This window comes from Otolemur garnettii, unplaced genomic scaffold, assembly GCF_000181295.1.
Source record: "Otolemur garnettii isolate 467f Iridium unplaced genomic scaffold, OtoGar3 scaffold00038, whole genome shotgun sequence".
Lineage (NCBI taxonomy): Eukaryota > Metazoa > Chordata > Mammalia > Primates > Galagidae > Otolemur > Otolemur garnettii.
The window spans coordinates 7,626,933-7,647,563 of record NW_003852433.1 but is presented as its reverse complement, the minus strand read 5'-3'; the positions used below and the strand labels follow the sequence as shown (position 1 = coordinate 7,647,563).

The 20,631-nt window shown below is 45.8% G+C and overlaps 2 protein-coding genes across 2 annotated transcripts in view; both read right to left on the bottom strand.

Annotated features, from left to right (window-relative positions):
- Positions 1-1,210: 1,210 nt before the first annotated feature.
- LOC100967194 (2'-5'-oligoadenylate synthase-like protein) lies at positions 1,211-15,776 on the bottom strand. The gene is made up of 6 exons (XM_012805232.2): positions 15,562-15,776; positions 10,708-10,990; positions 8,877-9,058; positions 5,924-6,165; positions 3,951-4,095; positions 1,211-1,989 (listed from the first exon to the last, which is right to left on the bottom strand). Exons 1-6 carry the CDS (start codon positions 15,757-15,759, stop codon positions 1,750-1,752), a joined length of 1,290 nt encoding a protein of 429 aa, XP_012660686.2. The 5' UTR covers positions 15,760-15,776; the 3' UTR covers positions 1,211-1,749.
- A 3,940-nt stretch (positions 15,777-19,716) lies between these two features.
- The window catches only part of LOC100966885 (2'-5'-oligoadenylate synthase-like protein 2), a 13,978-nt gene continuing 13,063 nt past the window's right edge, over positions 19,717-20,631 (bottom strand). Inside the window, exon 4 of the mRNA XM_012805200.2 lies at positions 19,717-20,400. Within this exon, the coding sequence (XP_012660654.1) occupies positions 19,912-20,400 (489 nt within the window). The 3' untranslated portion in view covers positions 19,717-19,911. The remainder of the gene's footprint in view (positions 20,401-20,631) is intronic.

The window sequence follows — 20,631 nt, the reverse complement described above, 5'->3', positions numbered from 1 at the left end:
CCCCGGTTTGTAATCTGTGTACTTTCTGAATCTGCTTCTGCCATCTGCTCCAAGCAGCTCAGTCTCTCGTTCCTGCACACACCTGGCTTACTCCCACTTCCCATCCTATGCCCCTGAACCCCCACTCAGCCCTTGATCTGCAATGTCTTCGGCTTTGAGCACTTACATCTCTCCCTGGATTTTAGGGTTCTCGCCTCAACCCCTAACTTCTTCAAGGAATATCCTCTGATGAGTTCAGAAAACAGTTATTCTCTATTTTCAGATCCCCACAAAGACCTGAGTATAAATCCTGGTCCTGCTGCCTGTTAGCAGTGTGATCTTATTTAATTATTTTTTTTTTTTTTTTGCAGTTTTTGGCTGGGGCTGGTCCGGCAAATGGGGCTGGTGCCCTACTCCTTTGAGCAACAGGCACTGCCCCTTGCTAATTAACTTAACCACTCTGAACCTCCGTTTCCTCTTCTGTAAAATGGCAGTAAAAGTATATGGTCATTAAGTATGAAATGTCCAGTTTCAAATAAAAAGTTTAGTTTATTACATCTCAAATAAGAAGCAGTACAAGTAATCTAAGTATGTATCTAAACTCTTGACACAGTTAACCACTCTGAACCTCCGTTTCCTTTTCTGTAAAATGGCAGTAAAAGTATAGGGTCATTAAGTATGAAATGTCCAGTTTCAAATAAAAAGTTTAGTTTGTTACATCTCAAATGAGAAGCAGTACAAGTAATCTAAGTATGTATCTAAACTCTTGACACAGTTTTGCCGCCTTAGCAGTAGGTTCTTTATGCCAGCAGTGAAGAAGCCTGTAGAACAACTGGTGATGAAATTTCGAAAGGCATTTTCCACAGCTTGTTGACAATTGAATATTTTTCTTTGCAAGAAGTGGTCTGAAGCCTGGAAGAAGTGGTAGTCAGTTGGTGTGAAGTCTGGTGAATACGGTACATGACAGTTTCCAAGTCCAGCTTCTGTAGTTTGAGCAGCATTGGTTTTTCTTTTTTTCTTTTTTTGGAGACAGAGTCTCACTTTATTGCCCTTGGTAGAGTGCCATGGTGTCACACCTCACAGCAACCTCCAACTCCTGAGCTTAGGTGATTCTCTTGCCTCAGCCTCCCAAGTAGCTGGGACTATAGTTGCCCGCCACAACACCCGGCTATTTTTTGTTGCAATTTGGCTGGGGCCAGGTTTGAACCCACCATGCTTGGTATATGGGGCTGGTGCTCTACCCACTGAGCCACAGGTGCCACCCATGAGCAGCATTGTTTGTGTGACATGTGGTTGAACATTGTCTTGCAAGAGGATTGTGCTGTCTCTATTGACTAACCAGCTGCTTAATTGCAAGCACCCTCATTATTCTGTCGAACTGGTCGCAGTCGCCATCCACTGTGGTTGATTGATGAGGTTTCATGAAGCTATAGTGGATAATATCAGCACTGGGCCACCAAACAGGCACCATTAGCTTTTTTGGACAAATACTCAGTTTTGGACTGTGTTTCAGCCCTTCATCTTCATCCAACCATGTGCCAAACACTTGCGATTATCAAAAAGAATCCATTTTTTCATTATGTGTTAGAATATGATGTAACCCTTCATATTGTTCACCTTTATGTTGTGACAGCAATGAAGGCGAGCTTCAAGCTCTTTTGACACTTGTTTAATTCATGCTGAACCCATCTAACTTGCCAGTTTGTTTCAAATGGTCCAGTATTGTCAACCTTGCTGCTAATTCATGCATAATTTCAGATGGATTTGCTTCTACCACAGCTCACCATTATCCACCTTGGTCCCAGGTAATCCACGTGGCTCATTTTCAAGATTAAAATCACCAGAATAGAACTTCTCAAACCACTGACGTACCGTGTGTTCGTTAGCCACAGCCTTCCCAAACACTTCATTGACATTTTGAGCTGTCTGTGCCGCATTGGTTCCACGACGGAACTCATATTCGAAAATAACACAGAGTTTTGACTTATCCATAGTTTCACAAAAATTCCTCTAAAAAAATTAAAAGATAATCATAAACCAAACACCATGCATTTGAAAGAGTAAGGATGTTCATTCACGGTAGAAATAAAATAAGAAGTGTCAAATGAAATGTTGGAGATATCAGTTGTCAAACTGAGAACTTAAGGGAATCAGACATTTCGTATTTAATAACCTAAATAATAATAATATTAATAACACAGGTAATGATAACACTCAACCTTCTTCCTTTACAGAATTGTCTATGGGGATTAGCTGAGACAGTCCTGGGACAAGCACTTTGCAAATTATAAAGTGCAATGTTAATAAAATTGCTTATTATAATTTTTGTCTGTACTCTACGTTTGGCATTACCTAATGTTACTTGGAATTTTTTGTGTTCTGAGTATCATGTCTTCTCTGGCAATTCTTTATTTTTTTTGAGACAGAGCCTCAAGCTATCCCCCTGGGTAGAGTGCTGTGGCATCCCAGCTCACAGCAACCTCCAACTCCTGGGCTCAAGCGAGTCTCTTGCCTCTGCCTCCCAAGTAGCTGGGACCACAGGTGCCCGCCACAGCACCCAGCTATTTTTTGGTTGCAGCCGTCGTTGTTTGGCGGGCCTGGGCTGGATTTGAACCCGCCACCTTAGGTGTATGTGGCTGGCGCCTTAGCCACTTGAGCCACAGGCACCGAGCCGCAATTCTTTTTTAATTGAGACAGAGTCTGAAACTGTCTCCCTGGGTAGAGTGATGTGGTGTCACTGCTCACAGCAACCTTGAACTCTGGGGCTTAAGTGATACTCTTGCCTCATCCTCCCAACTAGCGGGGACTACAGGTGCCCACCACAGCACCCGGCTATTTTTGTTGTTGTTGTTGTTGCAGTTGTCATAGTTGCCTCAGCTAGCTGGGGCCGGGCTCGAACCTTCCAGCCTCAGTGTATGTGGCTGGCGCCGTAACCACTGGGCTATGGGCACCAAGCCTTTCTTCTTATTTTATTTATTTATTTATTTTTTGAGACAGAGTCTCACTCTGTTGCCCTGGAATAGAGTGCCATGGTGACATCATAGCTCACAGCAACCTCAAACTCTTGGGTTCAAGCAATCCTCTTATCTCAGCTTCCCATGTAGCCAGGACTATAGGGTGCACCACTATGCCTGGTTAATTTTTCTATTTTTAGTAGAGATGGAGGGTCTCACTCTTGCTTAGGCTGTTTTTGAACTTTTGAGCTTAAGTAATCCACCTGCCTTGGCCTCCCAGAGTGGTAAATTATAGGAATTACAGGCTTGAGCCACCACACTTGGCCTTCTCTGGTAATTCTTTCTAGCAGTTTTGTGCAGATTTGTTTCATGGAGTTGGTTCCTAACAACACAGGGTGAGTTCCTACTGGGTCAGAGCCATGTCCTAATATTTCTGCACTTGTTTCCTCTGGGCCCCCAACCTTACCTCTCCTAAACTCAGTGCTGGCAGAAACCAGCTGACTGAGTTGATTCCACTGGGCTCAGCTCATGCAAAGAATGACCAGGAATGGCTGGGCTCGGTGGCTAACGCCTGTAATCCTAGCACTCTGGGAGGCCAAGGTGGTTGGATTGGCTGTGCTCATGGGTTCGAGACCAGCCTGAGCAAGAGCGAGACCCTGTCTCTAAAAATAGCCGGGCATTGTGGCAGGTGTCTGTGGTCCCAGCTACTCGGGAGGCTGAGGCAAGAAAATCGCTTGAGCCCAAGAGTTTGAGGTTGCTGTGAGCTGTGATGCCAAGGTAGTCTACCAAGGGTGAAAAAAAAGAATGACCAGGAACATGAGACTGATTACCCACTAGGTTACAGGAAAAATAAAGAAAAGAAGAACAAAAATTTAAAGATAAGGATCTAAAGAGTTTTCCTGAATTCACAGAGCTGGTGGGTGAACTGTCCCATTTTTCATCAGCACAGAAGTAAATATGTGAACACTATGTATTCTGGGCTTCAAGCCCTGGATAGCTTGGGGAGGAACCCATTACCTTCACTTCCCAGCTGGGGACTGGCTCCCTGTTGTTGTAGCAACAGTCCTGTTTCAGGCATTGGCGGGCTCTCTGAGCAACTATGTCCCATCTGTACCCTTCTGCCACGTTGTGGGTGGGGTCAACTGGATCCAGGATGATGGGCCTACAACACAGGAAGATGGTACCCAGACTCACTCTGGTTTGGAGAATGCAAGCCACAAAGAAGCTTTCCCAGCAATCAACTATTCAAGCCCCTGAGTACCTGCTCTGTCCAGAGCCCAGGACTGTCAGTCCAGGAGGGCCTCGACATACTGCTGGAGAAGAAGAGGATGAAGATGATCATATTTCCAAGAATTTGTCTTGGGGAGAGTATGCTATGTGTTTGCAAGGAATTTTGGAGGGTGGGGAGAGTGAGGCTTCAAGAGGCAACTGGAGCAATAACAGATGCCCACTCAGGTTGGGGGGGCTGTACAAATTAGAGGTTAGAACTGCTGAATTGCTTTGGATAGTAATAAGACTCCTATCACTGACTACTGGCATTTATTGAATGAAGCATTGGGGCAAACCCTATGTGAATTAATTTTATTTATTTATTTATTTATTTATTTGAGACGGAGCCTCAAGCTATCCCCCTGGGTAGAGTGCCGTGGCATCACGCTCACAGCAACCTCCAACTCCTGGGCTCAAGCGAGTCTCCTGCCTCAGCCTCCCAAGTAGCTGGGACCACAGGCGCCTGCCACAACGCCTGGCCATTTTTTGGTTGCAGCCATCATTGTTGTTTGGCGGGCCCGGGCTGGGGATTCGAACCCGCCACCTTAGGTGTATGTGGCTGGTGCCTTAGCCGCTTGAGCCACAGGCGCCGAGTCAGAATTAATTTATTTTAATCCCTATAAAAATTTTATAAGGTAAGGAGCATTATTATTATTATTATTATTATTATCTGAGACAAGTTCTCTTTCTGTTGCCCAGGCCAGAGTGCAGTAGCATCATCACAGCTTCCTGTAGCTTCAAACTCGTGGGCTCCAGTGATTGTCCTGTCTCCTGAGTAGCTGAGATTACAGGTTCACACCATCATACCTGGCTAATTTTTCTGTTTTTTGTAGAGATGAGTTCTTGCTATTGCCTAGGCTGATCTTGAACTTTTGGGCTCAAGTGATCCTCCTGCCTTGATTTCCCAAAGTGCTAGGATTACAGGCATGAGCCACCACACCCAGCCAGCACTATTATTGTTGTTGTTGTTATTCTTGTATTGCCGATAAGGAAACAGAGGTACCAACTTTCCTGTTCTCACAGCCAGTAGATGGAGTTCTAACCCACAATAGAGAAGAGTTTGGGCTGCCTCCAAGTGTCTCTCTTCTATATAAATATTGAATGAATACAGTATTTTTTATTTATTTTTGAGACAGATTCTCACTCCATTGCCCCAGGCTAGGGCACTGTGGCATCAGCATAGCTCACAGCAACTTCAAACTCCTGGGCTTAAGTGATCCTCCTGCCTCAGCTTCCTGAGCAGCCAGGACTACAGGCACTGGCCACAATGCCCAGCTAATTTTTGTATTTTTAGTAGAGATGGGGTCTTGCTCTTGCTCAGCCTTGTCTTGAACTCCTGAGCTCAAGGGATCCTTCTGCTCTGGCCTCCCAGAATACTAGGATTATAGGCCTTAGCCACTACACCTGCCTGAGTCTCCAAGACTCTTTCCATTTCTCATGCACCTCTAAAAAGCTCTGAAATGGTTTTCTGAGAGCAAGAGGGTTACGGAAGGTTGGAGGGGTGGCTTAGGTTAACTGGGAAAAGGCTTACACCCCTCAAGGATCCCAGTAACTTTGATAGGCCACCAATTTGAGCTGGCAGCTCAAATGTTGGTCTGACACAGGCTGTGTCAGCAGCCTTACTACCTAATAAAGCCAACATATGAAACTCTGTACCATGTTTCTCTCACTTTTCTTTCTTTTCTTTTGTGATATTTGGTGGGCAAACAGTGGTCCAGTACCTCTTTTTTATGAACTGTTTCCTGACACAGTCCTCGATGACTGGATTCTGAAATGTATAGTGCTTGGTCCAGTAGATGCAGATGAATTTATACTCCCGGAGCAATTCCATCACAGTGGTGAAACCTTCATCCAACATGAAGTTCTCTTCCTTCTGAGTACCCATTTCCCAGGCGTAGATTGTCAGCAGCTCAAGAGCATAGATGGGGGGCAGATTGGCCTTGGGGCATCCGTTTTCTACGTGCTGTTGAGAGAGATGGGAAGGGAAAGAGAGACCCTAAGATTCAGGGTAAAGATGGTGTTGGACTGGAAACTAGGAAATCTAAGTTCCAGTCTCAGTTCTGCTGCCTACTGGGTGTGTGACCTTGGCCACATCATTTTTCCTCTCTGGGCCTTGGTTTCCCCATTTTAGAATTAAGGGCCTGGGTTAGTCTTTTGGGCTTCAATATGTGCTTGACAGACCTAACTTCTGTACTGGAGTTATGAAGAAGTGTTCCAAGGAATGAACATATTGGGGTCTGCCATATGCATTTCAGCCTCAGTGGCTCCATTTAAATCTATTTTAATGTATTGAGCTTCTGAGAAAGATTTCTTTTAAATAAAGGGGTTCTTAGCTAAAGAAAACGTCAGGGAAGATGGGGGCTGCTTCTGTAATAGACATTCTTTCCTTCACTATACAAGAGACATGCTGTTTGAATGGGGTTGACCTCACCCTCAGTTCCAGGGTAAGCTCTAACTGGTACAGGCCCATCAGCATAAACATTTCTCTCTTACAAGTGTTGGTTCAAGATAAGACATGTAACCTAAGTTGGCTCAATTACAGTAAAACCTAGTTTCTATTGTTCAGTGGTTGAAAGAAGAGAAGTCTTCTTATGTGTGGATGTGAGGGCAGGAACATCTGTGGCCATTTTGCCATCAGGAAGAAAATGAGCCTATAGACCAACTTGACATATAGGGGAAAGAAAAGTTGAGAGAATTATAGTTAGAAATGGAGACAGAGTCCTCACCAAACAGTGCCTGAAGTCTCCTCCCCATGGTTAGGGATTTTCACACATGATTTGATAATTCTCTTTATTGTTTAAGCCAGCTTGAGTTGTTTTTGTGCCTTTCTGTTACTTGTAAAAGAAAAGATCTTAACTGACTTCAGTCATTTCATGTCTTAAGAATCTTGCTAAGATTCAGCTATAAGTGAAAAATTTTGTCAAATATCCAGTTGTTTAGTTTGTGGAAGCAAAATTGCCATCTTATCCTGTGGCCATTATAAATATTATATCACATCCTACAGTCAGAGAAAGAGAACTATGACTTTTTCACTTTAAAACAACCAAGCAAACAAAAACAGGGCTATCTCATCTACCTTGAGCCTTTCCTATAAATCATTGACTCACTAATGAAAACAACTTTTATCCCTGACTTTTAAATTTTTTAAAAATTAAATTCAAATTTAACTGGAGGAGGGATGAAGAGGTTGGTTAAGGTGTACAAACATATAGTTACTTAGAAGGAGTAAATTCTAGCGTTTGATAGCACAATGGGGTGATGATAGCTAATAACAATATATTGTATATTTTGGAATTACTAGAAGATTTGAAATGTTCCCCAAACAAAGAAATGATAAATATCCAAGGTGATGATATTCTGAATACCCTGATTTGATCATTACACATGCATGCATGTATCAAAATATTACATACACGCCATAAATATGTACAAATATCATGTATCAGTAAAAAACTAAAAAAAAAAGATGTGAGCCTTAGGAAAAGTGAACTCTTCATTTCTTTTAGGGTAGGCTAAAAGAAGGCTACTGTCCCATTAATAGGCTATTTAATGGGACATAAAAAAAGAAACGAGACAAAAACCTTTGTTGCCTTCCGGTGCTGATGTTCAGGGATACTGTGATTTCTTTCTTTTTTTTTTTTTTGAGACTGAGCCTCAAGCTGTCCCCCTGGGTAGAGTGCCGTGGCATCACAGCTCACAGCAACCTCCAACTCTGGGCTCAGGCGAGTCTTCTGCCTCCACCTCCCAAGTAGCTGGGACTACAGGCGTGCGCCACAATGCCCGGCTATTTTTTGGTTGCTGCCGTCGTTGTTTGGTGGGCCTGAGCTGGATTCGAACCTGCCACCTTAGGTGTATGTGGCTGGCGCCTTAGCCACTTGAGCCACAGGTGCCTAGCTGATACTGTGATTTCTTCATGTATTGGATACCTCTGACTTTCACAAGGTCGCCCTCTGAGATATGTCATGACCTTCTTAGATATGATAAGTGTGTGAGGAAATTGCTATTTTTCCACCATGAACAGAGACTATCTATAAATCTAGAAATCTGGGTAATTGTTTTTTCTTTGAACCTCTGTTACATTTTCTAACTGGATTAAGGCTTTCCTTCTGCAGTCTGATTCTCTTGTAATTTCTCTGCAAGTTTAGTTTAATACATGATTTTTTTCTCTGAATTTTGTTTTTACAGTTGAGGGTTCCACTGAGATTATCCTGGGGAGACTTAATTCCAAGAGTGACTGAACTGTGACCCTGAGAAATGTACCTTAGGAGCTGTTTACACTCAGACACACCCTCTTTTTGACTCCTAGGGTGGAATTAAATGAATGTTTAATACAAAATTTAGTTAGTCCTTAACCTGCCATGACTAGAGTACCCAGTGAAGTTGACATCAACCAGTACCAGACTGTCATTGGAGTACTGTTGACTGAAATACTGGATGTTATCTATTTTTTTCTTCTCTGTTTATTTCTCCTCGTTTCCCTCCTTCTCTCCTCCTTCTCCTTTTCCGTTTTCTTTAGCGATTCTGTCAGTTCACAGTTCAAAGACTAGCATTCTCTGTCTCTTCCCCCCCTCCTTCCCCCTGAAGCAGTTTCCTGAGATGGCAAACCTGACTCCTGCTTTTCATTGTCCCCTGCCTCCATCTCTCCCTCTTGCTCCATCTAGTCGGCCCCCTCACCTGCTGGTACCAGTGTTTAACCAGGCGCAGGAGGCTTTTCAGCTTAGTTGGCCGATATTTCACAAAGTTCCTCTGCAGCTCGCTGAAGGATGGGGAGAAATTTCCAGGAGCACCACAGGCCTCAATCAGACTCACGTAGATCTCAGGGGGTAGCTGAGATGTGATCCTCAGCTCAGAAGGCCCTGAGGACAGAGGAAGCAAGGAGAGAGAATTGAGGAAGCCCCAGGGTGAGAAGTAGTCTTTTGGGGACAGCCTGCTTATTCCTTTGAGTTATCCCTCCAGGGAGATTTGAGATCTCACATCTTTAGAAACCAAAAATCTGGCTTGCTCCATTGTCCTTTTTGTGAAATTCTCACTCTGGAGAACCAACATGGGCTTCTCATGCCTCAGACTGTTCCATGACTGTTGTCTTCCTCAGATGTCCCCAATGACCCCAGTTTTCCTTAATTTTTATTTTGAGTCTCTTTCTGGGTGATTTATTTGAACCCTTCAGTACTCAAGGGGAGAACAGGTTCCATGGTACGTATCACTTGAGTGCTTCAGTTCAGCACTTTCTTGCTAAGATGAGATTCCTTCCTTCCTTCCCTCCTTTCCTTCCTTCCTTCCCTCTCTCTCTTCCTCTCTCTTTCTTTCTTGAGACAGAGTCTCTCTCTGCTACCTAGGCTAGAGTGCTTGGCATTAGCCTAGCTCACAGAAACCTCAAACTCCTGGGTTCAAACAATCTTCCTGTCTCAGCCTCCTGAGTAGCTGGGACTACAGGCTCCTGTCACAATACCTGGCTAATTTTTCTATTTTTAGTAGAGAGAGAATCACTCTTGCTTAGGCCGGTCTCAAACTCCTGAACTCAAATAATCCTCTTGCCTCAGCCTCCCAGAGTGCTAAGATTACAGGTGTGAGCCCCCACACTTGGCCAATGGATCTCACTTCTGACACCTTCCCCATAAAGCAGTGGTTCTCAACCCACAGGAACTGTATTAAAGGACTGCATCATTAGGAAGGTTGAGAACCACTTCCATAGAGCAGCTCCACACATCCACTGCAGTTACTAGGAGCTGATACATGAGATGAAACCTCTGTTATCTGGGCTTGCAGCAGATCTGATTTACTTCAAACAGCTAGGACACCCTGCCTGGGGACAAACAATAAGTCCCAGAGAGCTAATCCCCCAGAAGCAGCCCTCAGCCAATGACTGAGGAAGTTGGTGAATAAGCACTCTAGCATCCTACCTGGGATAAGGCTGAGGTTGCTCTATGTTGTTACTTGGAGTTCTCCAGGGGCATGAAGCTCAGTTGCTCAGAGTGGTGTCACACTTACTGATGTACTTTGTACTGAACTCTTCCCTTTCCTGCCTGGATTTCCTGCTTCCCTACCACTTACTTTACTTCCCAAGTAAAATGCATGTCCTCACATCCTTGTCTGCTTCTAGGAAAATTCAAACAGTGAGAGACCCCACCCCCAGAGAGAGCGCCATATAGTAAAAGCACTGTGGTTACTGTTTAGCACCTCACTGGGTCTTGTCTCCTTCTGAATGTCACTTCCTGAGTACCCTGCAGTGACCCAGGGCATCTTATACTTTTCCTCTGAGTGCTTTGTGCCATTTGCAATCATGTATTTATCCATGTGATTGCTTGATAAAATTCTGTCTCCCAAGTTGAGTGTCACATGGCCACAGTTGAGTTAGTCCTGTGAACTATGGTCACCCAGCCCTCAGCAAAGGACTTGGGTGAAATAAATGAATGAATGCAGGTATGTGCAGCTGGCCATGAGTGAGTGAGTGGTGGGTCTCCTAAGGAAGGCAGGTGTGTGAGTTGAGTGGCCTTCCTCTCCTTACCCAGGACTCTGTAGGCAGGAATGATTCTGACAGTGATGAGTTCCATTGTCACCTTGGTCTGGATGGTGAAGGCAAGAGCATGAGGGACTCCCTTACACACCCTCAGATCACCAAGTCTGAGCCACTGCAGGTCCTGGCAATACTGCACTTTTTCCCTCATCATCCTCAGAATGGCTTTGTGGTACCTGGCCTCCTCCTGGAAGCTACGGAAACAGCTGAGGAACGCCACCAGCTCAACTTCCCTGGTGCTTCTGAGAACAGTGCCATTCCCTAAGGAGCCCACCTGCGGAATACAGAGCTGTGTTACCCTGAGGCCTGCTGCCGTGTGCCAGGCAACCCCTGGGGCACTTCCCACAAATTACCCCATTTAACACTTATGCCCCCAGAGATCAGCGGATAGTACTAACACCCCCATTTTACAGGTGAGAAAGCCAAGATGTTGAGGGGGTGAGTCACTCATCTGGGTTCTCAGCCTGACTCTAGACCCTAGGTTTCCTGTCTGCGACACCACATTGCTTCTGAACGGATGTGTGATCTATAATGTCATGCCAACTGCAGAGGAAGAGTGATGGCTACTCTAGAGGGCTGTTTATGAATCCCGGGTGGGGGGAGTGTCTGAATAATTTCATGACATTGGACAGTGGGGAGCAGGTTTGCCTGGTGGATAAGAGCCATGGGCTGTGGTATGGGGGAGCCTGATTTTGATCTTGACCCTATTCCCTGTTTCTTAGCTGAGTCCTAAGGCCTTCATCTGCAAAATGAAAGTAATGATGGAACATGAGTCAGTGGGTCGTGGGAGGATTAGGAAAAATAATCACGCCTTAAGGAAGTCAGCAATGTATTTCTCTTCCTCCTCTTTATTTAATTGACTTAGGCAATACCTCCTGCTGCCTGAGTGTCAGTTTCCCTATCTGTAACACAAGCAGCCTGAGCCTGGAGAGTCTAAGAGGGATTTTTGATGTTCTGAGATACTAGATTTTTTTCTCCAGGCCATTTCCTGTGGTATACAGAGCCCCACTCTGTATGTAGTGTCAGGAGGTGAAATTGAGAGGCAAGCCTCAGCGCGCTGGTGGGCTGCCTTTCCTGGTGGGTGGACTCACTGCACACAAACTATGACCCAGCTGTCTCAGGTTGAGGACTCCCCACGTTTGGCACCAGTGAAAGTCCTTTATGCATATTATCCTGACTGAGGTGGGTGCTGGGGTAATTATCCCCCCCACATACAGATGAGAATGAGGCAGTAGGGAGTTAATCAGCTTGCCAGGTCTCGGAGTGGCCGGAGAGTCCGAACACAAGTCATGGGTGCTTCTTATGCTTCTTGTTCCCCTGGGACCCGAAGCTGTGAGCCAGACCCTGCTTCCAAGGAGGAGTCACTCCCAGTTTTGTCCCTTCCTTTTCTATCCTCTTTCCACACCAGCATAGACACCCTGCATTTCTACCTCACAGGAGGGGGTGGGGATGGCTTTGTCTAAACTGCCCTTTCTGCCTTTTCCAGTGATAAGATGCAGGCAAAGAGGAAAGAACAATCCAGAACAGTCTTTCCCAGCTTGCTTTAGTTTGAACCTGTTTACTCTCAATTTATTTAAAGTCAAGCACTCCCTCCTGTCGACAAGCTCAGCTCAGTAGATTTTCAGCAGGTAGAGAGGAGGGAAGCTTACAGTCCAAATAAAAAAATATTATTCCTCATTAGTCATGGTGCATGGGTATTGTGTCCATTTCATGGTTTTGGGAGAGAGGTGACTACAGTCTGCAGGGAGAATTTGAGGCTTGGGTAAGTACCATTTCCTGCCATTAACTCATTCTGTTTATAGCATCCTCCTCTCCTCAGACACCGCCTTCCCCATCATGTGTACTTTATTCTCAGGTTGCTGGGGGGACTGTGCCTGGGAGGGTCTGCCTGAGTCAGACTGGTGCCCCAGGCCCAGAAGCCAGCTTGGGCAAGAATTACAAGGATGCTTCTGGTTTGTAGGCATTTACTGTGCACGGGTCATTCAGCCTGCATTGCCCTATTTGCTTGATGAGGGAGAAATGATGTCATCATTGATGACAATGATGGTGGCACTGATGACAATGATGCTACCAGTTACAAATGAGACGACTGAGGGTTTGAGAGAGAGGATGGTAAAATCAAGGCCACACAACTGGTGAGGGGAGAAGTCAAGAGTGTCTGAAGTCAAAACTTGTGGTTTCTCACTTCTAAATCATACAGCCTCAGGCTATGCTACTGATAGGCTAGGTGTGAAGAAGGGATGGGGCTTCTAGATCTTAGATAGGCCTTTTCGATCTTTCTGTGAGTTGGTTGCCCCTAGAGTGAGAAGTAGAGCAATGGGCTGGGGGTTAGGAGTCCTAACTCTAGTCTTGCTTTTGCCAACAACTTGTTATGTGACCTTGGGTCTCTTACCCTCTTTGTGCCTCACTTCTCTTAGTTTTTAAGTGAGAGATTGGTTGAGACTATTTGATTCTCCAGGGCCTTTCTAGCTCTGAGTTTCAATCTTATCTAACCTAAGAGGTGGCATGAAGCAGCTGAAGGAAGGGGTTTGGAGAAAAATCTCAGTAAGGGGGAGCTCAGATCTCTGGCTGTGGAGTCAGGTTCAAGTTGCAGCTCCAACACTAGCTGCGTGATTTGGGGCCAGTCACCTCACCTCTCTGAGCTGCTATTAAAAAATCTTTTTATTGCTTGGTGTCCATAGCTCGGTGCTTAGGGTGCCAGCCACATACACCCAGTCTGGTGGGACCCGATCCCGGCCTGCTAAACAACAATGACAACTGCAACAAAAAAATAGCCAGGTGTTGTGGTGGGCGCCTGTAGTCCCAGCTATTTGGGAGGCTGAGGCAAGAGAATTGCTTAAGCCCAAGAGTTGGAGGTTGCTGTGAGTTGTGATGCACTCTACTGAGGACAACATAATGAGACTCTTGTCTAAAAAAAAAAAAAAATCTTTTTATTGGTAAGGTGCAGTGGCTCACGCCTGTAATCCTAGCACTCTGGGAGGCTGAGGTGGGTGGATTACCTGAGCCCAGGAGTTCAAGACCAGCCTGAGCAAAAGCAAGACCCCTTGTCTCTACTAAACATAGAAAAACTAGCAGGGTGTTGTGGCAGGTGCCTGTAGTCCTAGCTACTTGGGAGGCTGAGGCTTGAGCCCAACCGTTTGAGGTTGCTGTGGGCTATGATGCCATGGTACTCCACCCAGGGCACAGAGGAAGACTTTTCTTTCAGAACAACCCAAAAAACAAACACCTTTTTGTTTTCAAAAATTTTAAGACTATAGAAAAATAGAAAGGAAAAACAATGAACACTCATATACCCAACAAGTAGGATTCAACAAGTCTAAATTCCTTGCCACATTTGCTTCATCTAAACTACTTTAAAGTAAATTATAGACATCAAGGAACTTTGTCCCTAAATACTTCAGTGTTTATGTCCAAAAAAAGAGAACATTTTCCCCACAAACACAAAATCACTATTACACCTAAACAAATCAACAGTGGTTCCCTTACATATCACCTAAAATCTGGGACATTGTAAAATTTCTCTAATAAAGGCGGTGCCTGTGGCTCAGTCAGTAGGGTGCCTGCCCCATATACCGAGGGTGGCAGGTTCGAACCCGGCCCCAGCCAGCTAAAAAACAGCAATGAGAATTGCAACAAAAAATAGCCAGGCGTTGTGGCAGGCGCCTGTAGTCCCAGGTACTTGGGTGGCTGAGACAAGAGAATTGCTTAAGCCTAGGAGTTGGAGGTTGCTGTGAGCTGTGACAGCACAGTACTCTACAGAGGGTGACAGGGTGAGACTCTGTCTCCAAAATAATAAATAAATAAAATTTCCTTAATAGCCTCCAAATTGTATTTTACAGGTGGTTTATTCACACCAGGATCCCATCAAAGCCCCTGCGTTATATTTGTTTCCTTATAAATCTTAGGCCTCTGAGCCTTTTTTTTTTCTTTTTTTTTTTTGGAGACAGAAAAGCTGTCTCCCTGGGTAGGGTGCCGTGGCGTCATAGCTCATAGAAACCTTCAACTCTTGGGCTCAAGCAATCCTCTTGCTTCAGTTTTTCTATTTTTAGCAGAGATGGGGGATCTTGCTTTTAGCTCAGGCTGGTCTCAAATCTGTGAGCTCAAGCAGTCCACCTGCCTCGGCCTCCCAGAGTGCTAGGATTACAGGCATGAGCCACCGCATCCGGCCCTGAGCCTTCATTTTGCTCATCTGTAAACTGGGGAAAGAATAGTACTGGACGGATGTGATGGCTCACACCTGTAATCCCAGCACTTTGGGAGACTGAGGCAGGAGGATTGTTTGAGGCTAGGAGTTCAAAACCAACCTAGGCAACATAGCAAGTTCCCCTTTCTAAAAAACTTAAAAATAAAAAAAAATTATCCAGGTGTGGTGGTATGTGCCTCTAAGACCAGCTACTCTGGAGGCTGAGGCAGGAGGATCACTTGAGCCCAAGAGTTCAAGGTTGCAGTAAGCCATGATCATGCCAGTTCATTCCAGCTTGGTTGATGGATCAAGATCCTGCCTCTAAAAAAAACAAAAAAAACAAAAAAAACAAAAAAACCCCAAACTTGTAAAATGAAAAAAAAAAAAAAAGAATAGTACAGAGCACAAGAATTAGAGATGATATATGTTAAAGGATTAGGCTTGTGTATCCCCAAATGTGAGCTGTTACTATTAGATCTGCTGTGCTCCAGGCAGCAGCATCGAGGGGTATAGACAGTGAGGTGGGGTGGCGTGTCCTGAGATGTCAGTCTCACAGGCTAGGGATGAGGGGCCCAGGGGTCCCCGGCGTCCTCAGGGATGTGGTCTTAATGTCTCTGAGGTTTTGCCCTGCCCCGGCCAGGGGAGGAGGGGCCCAGACTCACCTTGACCACCTTCAGCACCCGCACCTCCCGGTCCAGCTCTTCCTCCCCGTAGAAGCGCTCATGCCTCAGGAACTGTTCCACGGTCTGCACCACCTGCAGCACCTCTTCCTTCCACTCCCGGCAGGACTGCAACTGCTGAGAGACGAAGGAGTTCAGCTTGGAGGCTGGCGTGTAATACAGCGCCTGCATCGCTGCCATCTCTGTTCTGAGAGCATCACTGCCTCCATATATAGAGCCACTCGTACACCAAGCCCCTGGCATACACTCCCTTTTTTAAGGGGGTTACTCCTCTGCTGACCTCCAGCACCCTGTGGGTTAAAGGATTGGAGTGGAGAGAGAGGAAACCAGGTGTGACCGGGCTGGCAACCAGGTGTGACTGGGCTGACTTGGGGGTCCCCTCCTCCGAGACCCCTTTTTGGGGTAGAGGTGCGGATAGACACTGGGCTGAGGTTGCACCATCTGTTGCCACCTTAACAGAACTGGCATCTGGCCAACCTTTCTGCTGTTGGTTTCGATTCTCAACTTTTAGAGTTTCCCTTTTGTGACGTTTGGAAACTGAAATGGCTAGTGTTTGACTATGGGAGGCAACTCAAGTTGGATGGTGAGTCAACCCAACTTATCCAGGGAAACTGAGGCTCAGGAAAAGAAGGGACTTGCTCATGGTGAGGGTGAGGTGGCAGAACTCTGGAGTGGGACAGAAAGGACTTTGAATCCCAGCCTGCCTTCTGCCAGGCTCTAGCCTCCCCGAGCCTCACATTCACTACTCACAAAGTGGGTTTAACATTAATGATCCGTTTATTGAGTGCCTGCTGGGGGCTGGACATTGCACTAAGAAGACAAAATAAGACAGGGTTCCTGTCTCAAGTAGCTCCCAGAGTAGTGGGGGGGACAAATAGAAGAAAAGAGACTCTCAGCGTCCAATGTGATGTGTGCTCAGTAGGAAGAAGCACACAGAAAACTGCACGGTGGGTAGAAGAATTTCATGTGGTGCCAGCAGACACCTGCTTAAGGACAGAGGAGGGAGAGGGCACAGCACAGGTAGAGGCTGAGAAGTGTGAACGATCCTGGTGCCTGCCAGGGGCTCAGGTGAGCTATACCCGTCAGCATGAGAGGGGAGTGTGAGAGATGTACCTGGACAGGTGGGCAGGAGTTGACTCTTGGAGGGTTATTTATTCATTCATTAGCTAGTTCTTTCATTTGACAAACACTTAATGAGCACATACTCATTGCCAGTACATGCTGGGATACGACAGTGACCAGACAGAAATCCCTACCTGCAGAGTGCTAACTTTCTAGTAGTGAAGACAGACGACAAACAGGATAAATAAGTAAAATTGTAGTAAAGGAGGTGGTGATAGGTGCTCGACAGAAAAATAATGCAAGAAAAGGGATTTAGAGGTCCCACGTGGGGGGCACGTGTTTAGGGTTCAGTCTCACCTTAGGTGGTTAGAGAAGATCTACCTGAAAAGGAGACTTTTGAGCAATGACATAAAGGAGGTGAAGAGTGAGCCACATATCTAACAGGGGGAAGAAGATGCTTCATGGCAGAAGGAACTGCAAGTGCAAAGGTCCTGTGGTGGGTAGAGTGCCTGGCTGGTTTGGAGTGCACCTTGAATGGAATGACTGAATAGGAGTGCCTGGCTGGTTTAGAGTGCACCTTGAATGGAATGACTGAATAGGACAAGGTTTGTGTACTAAAAAGAGGTGAGGAAAGTGGGTGGGATCTTGAAGATGACTGTTGAGACTCTGGCTTTACTGTAAATGAAATGGGGAGCTTTCGAGAGTTTTGAGCAGAGGAACGGCATGTCTGTCTTTCATTTTAACAGGGCCAGTCACGCTGGCGGTGAGGGGGTTGGGAAGGAGAGAAAGTCAATTCAAGGAAGATTATTACATTGATTACTAATGTGGGCAACCGGGGCTCAATTCCACTGGGACCCTCTGAAGAGCTGTGTAGTGTCTTAAAATTGTCCACCCGAGAGGTGGAAGAGGGGATGCTGGTTCCTGTATTTCCATTGGTTAAGGGTTGGCCCATAGGGTGGTAACTTCCTTGAATTTCCAGGCTTGCTCACGTATCACAGCAGTTAAGTGGGAACCCACAGATGCTTCTTCTGAGAAAGCAGAGACTACCTTGTGGAAAGCAGGGACATTTCCCTCGTCATTTGGAAAGAGATTATTGGATAAAATGCTTAATAACAATGGGTAAAACAATGCTCTCAAATTCTCCCCATCCCTGCACGCACACTCCTCTGCCACGTTGACTTTACAATTTCTCTCAACAAGAAGTAGAGCCTATTTCTCCATTCCTTGAAGCAGGACTTGGATGCAGCTTGTTTTGGCCAATGAGACATTAGCAAATGTGATGCAGGCAGAGGCTTAACAAGTGCATGCCTATTGGGACTTGGCTGCCTTCTTGCTGCTTGTAGAACTCAGCAGACACATGCACAAGCTCAGGCCAGCCTGTTGGATCATAAACACCTGGTTAAACACAAGTATGGACTAGCAAGGCGGGGCGCTGGGAGAGGAGAAAAGGGAGGAGGGAGGTTGATTGGCAGAATCTCACCTAATGTGCCCAATGTGAGGGTATTCAGCAGGCTCACTGTGTGAAGGGCTCAACTACAGCTTGAACTTTACCTTAGAAATGAAAGCAATGTAACCTGGACATTGTACCCTCATATCAATCTAAAAACAAACAAACAAACAAACAAAAAAAACACCTGGTGAAGGCATCCTGGTTTTCTCGGTGGAAACTGAATGAAAAGCCAAATGTGTAAGTGGGGCTGGTGCAGACCTCCAGCTGCAGGTGAACCAGATCAGACCAGGAACTCTGTTCAGCCAATTCACAGAATCACTGAGCAAATAAATGGGTGCTGCTGGGTGGTTCGTTACGCCGTATAAACTAACACACCCTTTGGTATCATTTGGACTCCAGGATCCATATGATAGTTAATTTTTGTGTCGACTTGACTGGGTTAAGGGATGTCCGGATGGCTGGTAACACATTGTTTTGGGTGTGTCTGTAAGGGCGTTTTCAGAGGAGATTAGAATTTTAATTAGTAGACTGAGTAATGAAGATCTGCTCTTACATGAGTGGGCATCATATACTCCTTTGAGGGCCTGGAGAGAACAAAATATGAAAGGGCGAATTCATGCTCTCTCATCAGGAGTTGGGACTTTCATCTTCTACTGCCCTCAGAGATCAGAACTCCATGTTCCTGGGACATCAAACTCTGGGACCTCACGTTCTCAGGCATCCAGACTTACACTGAAACACACTGCCCTGACTTTCGGGCTTTCTAACTTGCAGACAACTTATCGCGGGGCTTTTCAACCCCCATAGTCACAAGAGCCAGTTCCCATAATAAATTTCGATCTATATATCTGGTTAGTTCTGTCTCTCTGGAGAACCCTGACTAATATAACCCAGCTGTGCCTTATGTTAGCTTACCCTGGACTCTTAAGGGCCCTTACATTCTATCTATTTCTGCTTAAACTAATTCGAAGTGGGTCTCTGTCACTTACAAACCCAAAAGGTCCTTTGCATCCAAGAGTGAATGGATTTTCAGGACGAATGAGCAGAAAGTTGAAGACATTTGCTAGGGAGTCATTGGCAGGCTTGACCATGGGGTACAGGCTGGAGAGAAAAGGAAGTAAATCCAGGGTGTAGAGAGAACATGTTGAAGGGTCAGCAGTTCTAGATCCTTCCTCCCCGGAACCTCAGGGTTTCCTTCTCTGAATCTCTTCTTGGAGCTGGATCAAATTCACGGGGCTCCTCCTGCTCTCCTCCAGTGAGACTGGGTTCATGTTGCCTAAATTCACCTGGTTTCTGCAGACCCCTAGAAATATCCCCAATTGTGAACACTCTCCTGTTTAAAGGAAGGCAAAAGAGGGAGTCCCTTCTTTAACCATCATTATAATTCACCTCCTTGCATTCAGGCAAAACAGCTCAGTTGGGCTTGTGGATCTTAGGCATGTTTCCCTGTGGTAGCTAGAGCACCATGGAATGGAGCCACATCTGGTCTTAAGCCTACCCAAAGGGAATGCTGATTCTGCTAGTCCATGCTTTGAGAAACAATAATTTAGAAGTTTGAGTGTTGAAAGATGAGAACATGGAGGGAAGGGATGGAGGAATGAACAAGGGCTAGATGGTCAAATATCTCAAATGCCAAGGAAAAGAACTTGAACTTTATTCTGTAGGTAGTGGGGAGCCACCAGAGGATTCTAAGCAAGGGAAAGGGTACGTTCACATTTATGCTTCAGAAAGAGAGGAGCGGGGTCAGGGAACAGGACCATAGGAGTCTACCTCATGGGCAACCAGACCACAGGCCCCCAGTACAGGTTGTTTGTCCTGGCCTAATGCCCATAATCCTGGCTTCTCCTAATGAGCATGATGGTGTCACAGTCTTCAATCTGCAGGTCTGCCAGGCTGCGACGATTCTGCAGTTTCCGACCCTGGAACTTCAGTATCTGATTTTCCACACAAGGTCCTCCAGCTTCTTCAATCTTCTCTTTCAAGTCACGAATGGAGTCACTAGGGTCAATGGCATAAGGTTTGCTCTGGCCACTAGACTCCTTTACGAAGACCTGGATCTCAGGAGGGAAGGTCTCTATCACTCGGACGTTCACGTTTGAGAAGATCCCATAATCTGCCAGGGTCAGCCGGCTGCTAAGAAGTTGCCGGTCCCCTCCTGGCTCTTGGAAAGAGACACGCTGCTGTCCACTGAAGCCAAACTCTCTCTTGATTTCTGTCTTCATTTTCCAGATGGGGTTGTAGGGGTTCACTGATAGTGTCCAGGCCTTCTTCCCTGTCTGTTTCACTGTCACCAGGATGTTCCTTGCTCGCTGGAAGGGAAGGAAGAGCAGACAAAACTATCTATCTGGGCAGTCCTATAAGTTATCTACAAAGCCTCCTGCTGGCTGCTGGTAATGTAGTTTATCACCTACTGAGATACTTCTAAAACTAATAATTGTGTGAGATGACAGGCAGAAACCAGGACTGTTCCAGGGAAAGGTTGTCTGGTTACCTCAGAATCATTGGGTCAAACTGTCCTCTGACTCCCTGTAACTAGAGTA

Coding starts and splice junctions, on each gene's coding strand:
- LOC100967194 (XM_012805232.2), bottom strand. CDS start 15,759: ATGGCAGCGATGCAGGCGCTGTATTACACGCCAGCCTCCAAGCTGAAC. Junction 4,096..5,923: donor AAACAGTTCATAAAAAAGAG/GTACTGGACCAC, acceptor CCTGTGTTGTAG/GCCCATCATCCTGGATCCAG. Junction 1,990..3,950: donor TCCCCAGCTGGGAAGTGAAG/GTAATGGGTTCC, acceptor TAATTTTTTTAG/AGGAATTTTTGTGAAACTAT.